This window comes from Egretta garzetta, unplaced genomic scaffold (assembly GCF_000687185.1).
Source record: "Egretta garzetta isolate BGI_Z169 unplaced genomic scaffold, ASM68718v1 scaffold59, whole genome shotgun sequence".
In the NCBI taxonomy this organism is placed as follows: Eukaryota; Metazoa; Chordata; class Aves; order Pelecaniformes; family Ardeidae; genus Egretta; species Egretta garzetta.
In genome coordinates, this window is record NW_009267230.1 from 1822867 (window position 1) to 1829215 (window position 6349).

The following is a 6349-nucleotide window of genomic DNA, read 5'->3' on the forward strand; positions in this document are numbered from 1 at the left end:
TGAAGTTGCACCAGGGCAGGTTTAGGTTGGACATGAGGAAAAATTTCTTCACCAAAAAGGTTGTCAGGCTCTGAAATGGGCTGCTCAGGGAAGTGGTGGAGTCCCCACCCCTGGCGGTATTTAAAAGCTGGGCAGACAAGGTGCTTAGGGACATGGTTTAGTGGTGGGATGGCAGGATTAGGTTAACGGTTGGACTTGATGGTCTTAAAGGTCTTTTCCAACATAGACGATTCTATGATTCTGTTACCCCCTTGGGGTGCGTCCCTGGGTTTTGGGTGCCCAGCACCCCATGGCACCGCGCACCGGCCACTGCTGGCAGCTGGTGACCTGCTCCTGTGCCCGTGCCCAGGGGTAGCCGGGAGGGTGTCCGGCCGTGCCGAGCAGTCACCCCTGCGCGAGCTGGGGACACAGCACCTGCAGCCAGACCAGCGCCTGTCCCGCAGCCAGTCCGACATGTTCCCCCCCAAATCACCCACCCTGCTGCGGCCACTGGAGCCTTACGGCGGGGCCAGGACCAAGGAGACGCTCCCCCGCGTCAACCCCTTCTCCCAGCGCGAGGACCTGAAGGGGGGGAAGATCAAGCTCTTCGACACGCCGAGCAAGTCCGTCATCTCGCTCACATTCGACCTGCCGCCCCCGGCCCCGCTCCAGCTCAGCACCCCCGTGACGCCTGAGCCCGCCGTGGAGGTGCAGTGTGACTTCTCGGCCCCCACCGCTGCCCCCCGCAAGTGCCACTCGCTGCCCGCCTCCCCCGAGCTGCCCCGCCGGGGGGGCCTGGCACTGGGCATGGGGTCCCCCCGTCCTGACGATGGCCCCCAGCCCCCCGCCCTCCTTCCTCCTCCAGCTCGGGGGCAAGCCTCCCCTGCCAGCCCCGGGGTGGAGGAGCGGATGGACTGTGGCCCCGACAGCCCTGAGCCGCCACAGCCCCCACCACCACCCCTGAACAGCAACTTCATTCGCACAGCATCCTCGGTTGCCCGGCCCTGGCAGCCGGAGCCGCAAGCCCCCAACGGGCTCCTCTTCAACAACAACCACGTGGTGGTCAGCAAACCCCTGGCCTGGGGGAGCGGGCTGGAGCATGGATTCTCCGAGCTCAGCATCCCCTGCACGGCAGCGCTGGAGCGGACGGAGCGCACGGCCATGCTGCCCGGGCACGGCTCCAGCGCCGTGCTGGAGCAGGACGAGGTGCTGCCCTGCCCCGGCTGCTGCCTGGGTCCCTTCAGCTTCAGTTTCGCCTCCGTCTGCCACCGGCCGGCACCCAGCCCGCCTCGCTACCAGAACCTCAACTGCGAGGCCAAGAGCCTCCTCTGCCACGACCGCGGACGCCACCAGAAATCCCCAGGGCCGGTGCTGGCGGAGCCCAGCCTGAAGCTGCCAGAAGCACAGTCCTAGTGCCGGGGACCCCTGGGAGCGGGCGCTGTGTCCGGCCACCTCTCAGACCCCCACGTGGCCGCAGCTGAGCCAGTGCGAGGGCCCGGTGCATCCCTGTGGTCCATCCTCGCTCAGTGCTTGGTGGCCACTGGTGGCTGCGGTGCCCCATGCCACAGCTGCCACGGCACTGCCCAGGCTTTTGGGTGCCTGTCCTGCCAAGATCGGCCTTGGGGGGGCTGTGGGGAGCCCCAGGGTGGGCTGGGTCCCTGCCGGGGACTGAAGTGCAATAACACCCCTGCCCCGGGCGCACTCCAGCACTACCCTGGGCAGCAGGGCTGGTCCCCCACTGGGCCCCCGGGGCTCAAACCCTGGATACGGGACCACCCTTCCCCAAGGACTCACCCCTCTGTGGGGTCTCACAGAGGGGTGTGCAATGAGCCTGCTCCCCTGAGAGAACAGGGAGCCCCCCGCAGCCCCCTGGGATGGGGGGGTGAGTGGGGCTGGGATGAGGGCAGAGGGGTCAGTGTGTGTATGTGTGTTTTAGGGGATCCTGTGGGGCTGGTGGGTGTCCCCATGCTTCCCCACAAGCATGGGGAGTGCAGCCAAATACCTGATGCAGGGAGGGGCGTGCAGGGGGGCAGGAGAGGGGTGATGCCTGTGTGGCAGTGCATGGAGGAGTATTGCCAGTGCTGGGGTTGCCCCTGCCCAGCCAATGCCAAGGGCTGGGTGCTGAGCCAGCACAGCACCCTGCGTCCCCCCAGCCCAGCGGGTCAGGAGCGGGGTGCTGGCAGAGGGGCCGGGGTGCCATCCTGGCACAGGGGGGAAGGGGCCGGTGGGCAGCACGGCCAGGCTGCCCGGCCCCTGGCAAGGGTGGGAGCCGGCTTTCCTCCCTCCCGCACAATGCACTGGTGAATGCAGAACTCTTGTGGGTTTTTTATTATTATTAATAATAATAATTGCTAGTAATATATACCCAGCTTATTTAAAGTGTTCAATAAAAACTGAATGTCCCAGCAACTCAGGCTGCTGCTGCTTGTCTCCTGGGTACACATCAGACACAGAGGGGAGCCCAGCCCCAAAAGGTTTTGCATGGGCTCGCCTGGGGCTGCTGGGGAGCCCCTTGGGGGCCACAAGCCAGCCTGGCTCAGCCCAAGATCTCAGTGCCCCCAAAGCAGCCATCTCGGTGGAAATGGCTTCAGCCAAATTCCCATTTATTATTTTGGTTCTTTGGGCTCATGCCCTTGAGTCCATGTTTGTGGTGGTACACAAAAAAGCAAAGAGCAGACAAGCTGTGTCTCTTTATTGCTACAAAGTGGGTTCAGCCAGCAGACCAGACAGGAGTGACACGTGCCACCTCCAAAAACCTTGCCTTTAACACCCTTTTGCTCTTCAAGCAAGCTAATTCACATAGCAATTAATCGACTATATATGGCACACACGACCCCATAATAAACTGAGAGCATCTTCGCCTGGTTGAACATGACTTCCTCTGCTCTTGCTTGGCTGCAATGTTACATCAGGGCTATTTTGCGTAATCTTCTCATGTGCATGTGTGTAGTAACTATTTAAAGTCCCGATGACTTGTCTCGCAAAGCATCAATCCACTGCAAGTGCCGGAGCTGCTTTTGCTTTTGAAAGGCACCGTCACATTGTACAATCCTGAAGGTCATCGCTCTACTTTCTAATCAGCAAAAGGAAAACCCCAACTGCCAGCACAGGCACTGGCTGGTTTGGGCGCTGCTTCCCTCCTTGGGTGCTGAGGCTTTGCCCAGGCTGTCGGTTGCTGGGTTGCAGGAAAGCTGTGACCAAGCTCCTCCGGGGATGAGGCCACGCGGAAAGTCCCTGCTGTGGGGACGGGACCCGGCTGGGTGTGGGGCTGTGCTGTCCCCAGCACTGTGTCTTCATGCCAGAGATGCCGCTCGCTCCGCACTGGGGATGTTGCATGGCTGCAGCGCTGTGCACCAGGGCTTGCTCCGCTCCGTGGCTGGGTCCGGGCTCCCCGTGGCACACCAGCACCGGTGCTCAGGAAGACGCAGCGTACCCCATGCAGGTGTGGGGCTGAGCCATGGGGCCCGTACTGCTCTGTTGAAGCACATCAGCCAGGGGGAAATGGCCACTGCCACCACCTCCCCCAGCCTGCGGGGTGGTGGAGCAGCACTGGGCATTGCTGGGAAGGACCTGGGCAGGTCCCTGTGAAGGGGAAGGGGGTTGCCGGCGTGGATGGGACATCCTGGGCAGGGGTGCAGCAAGGCTGAAGCAGGGGCGATGCGGGGTGCAGGCGCTGCAAGGGAAGGCAGAGAGTGAGGGTCAGGGTGAGGTGGTGCCCAGCCTCCACTGCATGCGGCGGGGCTGGGAAGGCAGCGTGTGGGGGGGTTTCCCCCATCTTGCCCCTTTGCTGCACTACAGCTTGGGGGGGTCTCTTGAGCTACCACAGACCAGGGGCTCCCATGGCAGCAAAGGGATGGGGGCAGGCTCCATCCAGCACAGGGATGTGCCTGCATCACTCTCCCTTTCCAAGGGAGGGGGTCAGCGTGCCCCATGTGGATGCCCAGGCTCCCCGCTTTCCTCCTCGCACACCCCACGGGCTCAGCAGAGCCTGGCGTGGGCACACTCACCGCAGCGGCGCTGGGGTCAGCAGCCATCATGCCATGAAAGGAGAGCTCGGTCCCGCCGCCTTCTCACAGATCCAGAGCTGCAGGTCTTCGGGACCGGCGCACTGGGCGGGTTTGATGTTCCCGCGGCTTATTATGGCACAGGATCCATTCGACTTTGACTGCCACGGCCTGGATGGGGAAACGACGCATGAGGGGCTGCCACCACCCTGTCCACTACCCAGTGCCAAGGCAGCCACAGCTGCTGATGGCTGCCTCTTGTATGCTCGCACCGGAGGGGCTGAACGCTGCAGTCAAACTGGGGATCCCCCAGTCCTCCCCTGCTGATTTCACAGGCTGAAGCCTCAGCCAACGCATCCCTACCCTTCCTTGGGCAGGCTGAGAAACCCCTCTGCAAAAGGTTTGCGTTGCTTGAGACTCCCCTTAGCCTCCCCCCTGCTTGAATCTCAGCCTCGCTGCTGGGGGATATTTTGTCCCTGCAGCGCTCGGCGGTGGGGAGAGCCCAGTTCCTCCCCAGGGGCATGTGGGTGGCTGGAGGAGCTGCCCAGAGCCGTGGGGCCGCAGTGGGGTGCAGCCCCCCATGGCAGCGCTGAGGATGGAGGGGTGGGCAGTGAGCAGGGGCCGGGTACCCAGCACCTGACCAGACGGGGCTGTTCCTCCCCACTGCACTCAGACACCACAAGAGGAAGCAGCAGCGAGCTGGGGCAGGGGTGCACGTGGCGGGGAGGAGCCCAGGACCCTCTGCCGGTGGGAAGGCTTGATTTCCCCTCGCAGAGGGACCAGGGAGGCACGTGCGTGATAGAGGTGATGCTCGAATGCTTTGTCTAGACACCAAATAAAACTTGTGGTTTCTTTTGTCCCCTCTCTCTGCCTCCTGCTTGCGCATGCCCTGCACATGCCCCTGCCCCCGAGCCTTGGCTTTCCATCTGCACGGCCTCTAAAGCATCTCGTCACACCACTGCACCCACCTCCCCTCGGCCTCAGCTGCTCTGATGCTCTTTGTTGCCCAGTGCTTGTGCCTGGGACTGGGTACCAGCGGGATGTAAAACGCTTTCCTAAAGCCGTGCTGGAGGAGAGGGGGTTTCGGCAAGAGGCTGTGCTGCTGGGTACCTTTCATAAAGGGAGCCGTCCACCCAGAACCAGGCGTCTGAGACCCCCTCGCCTTCTGGGTCCTCTTCCTCCAGCCAGCCATAGTCGTACCAGGGGAAGCTGCTCTTCTGCAGCCCGATCCAATATGGGATGTCCGCATTCTTCAGGAAGGTCTGGGGAAGGAGAAAAAGGGACTTTTAAGTGGCTTTTCCATGGTACCTGTGTGCTGCGGTGTTTGCAGGCGGTTCTCATCTCCCCAGGGAGCCTCTGGGAGCTCATTGGGGCAGGACAGCTGAGCAGTGCCTGTGCCCTGCTCCAGCTTGGGCAGCATCCAGGGGTGCCAGACCCTCTCTGCCCCATGTCCACCACCAGCCATGTGCTCCAGAGATCAGCCTTGCACCCTCCAATGTTTTGGCAGGTCAGGGGCCCCCAGAGCAGTGCTGGCCCACCTGGATGCACCAGCTCCTGCCCTCAATTTCTCCAGCACCCTACCGGCACAGTCCAGCGACTCCAGGATTTGGTGACCAGGAGCTGAGCATATTTCTTCTCGCACTCAGCTCTGCTGTCCTCCCACGTCTTCTTCTCCGACGAGATGAAGAGGCACTTGCCCCTGTAGAGCAGCCAGCCTGAAGGGCAGCAGTCTGGGGGCAGGGGCACAGCTCAGGTACTTGCTCAGCCACAGATGCCCTGAGGGGGACAGGGAACAGCCCCACCTCTTCCCAGCAGACATCACAGCCTCAGCCTCTGCTCCAGGCATAGCTTGGGCCTTTGGACCACCCTGTCCCCACCGTGTGGCCAAAAAAGCCAGTGCCCGTGCCTTGGCATGGCACCTGCTGAGGGGTGCCAGTCCCTTGGGGCACCCCATCCCTGCTCCACCATCGCCCTACCTATAGCCGTGCAGGAGCGCAGGATGGCCACAGTGCTCTCGCTGCTGTTGAGCCTTGCCTGCACGTCCTGCATCTCCTTCTCCGTCCTCCCCAGGACCGCCATGACGCGCCCCAGCTCGGCGTTCAGGTTCTCCAGATCCATCTGGCTGCTGTTGCCCTCCCGCCACGCTCGCTGCAGCTCCGCTCTGGCCCGCGCCAGCTCCAGCTGCGTCTGCTCCAGGCTCTGATCCCGCAACCTCACCTCCTGCGAGAGGCGGCCCTGCTCGGCCGCGTGCTCCTGGGAGGCGTCCCGCAGGCTGCGGGTGACCTGCCAGTCTGGGGACAGGGAGGGTGAGCCAGGGCACGGGCATGGGACAGCCCGGGCAGGGGGGCACGGGGCTGCCCCTGCTC

At 63.0% G+C, this 6349-nt stretch overlaps 2 protein-coding genes across 2 annotated transcripts in view; one reads left to right on the forward strand and one right to left on the reverse strand.

Moving 5' to 3' along the window:
- The window catches only part of TESK1 (testis associated actin remodelling kinase 1), a 5048-nt gene extending 3656 nt beyond the window's left edge, over positions 1-1392 (forward strand). The window contains exon 9 of the mRNA XM_009647278.2: positions 350-1392. Coding sequence (XP_009645573.2) covers positions 350-1392 — 1043 coding nt within the window. The remainder of the gene's footprint in view (positions 1-349) is intronic.
- Positions 1393-3544: 2152 nt separating this feature from the next.
- The window catches only part of CD72 (CD72 molecule), a 3937-nt gene continuing 1132 nt past the window's right edge, over positions 3545-6349 (reverse strand). Inside the window, exons 4-8 of the mRNA XM_009647355.2 lie at positions 5960-6274; positions 5565-5713; positions 5094-5245; positions 3987-4154; positions 3545-3652 (exon numbers count right to left, since the gene is read on the reverse strand). Of these exons, the coding sequence (XP_009645650.1) occupies positions 4013-4154; positions 5094-5245; positions 5565-5713; positions 5960-6274 (758 nt within the window). The 3' untranslated portion in view covers positions 3545-3652; positions 3987-4012. The remainder of the gene's footprint in view (positions 3653-3986; positions 4155-5093; positions 5246-5564; positions 5714-5959; positions 6275-6349) is intronic.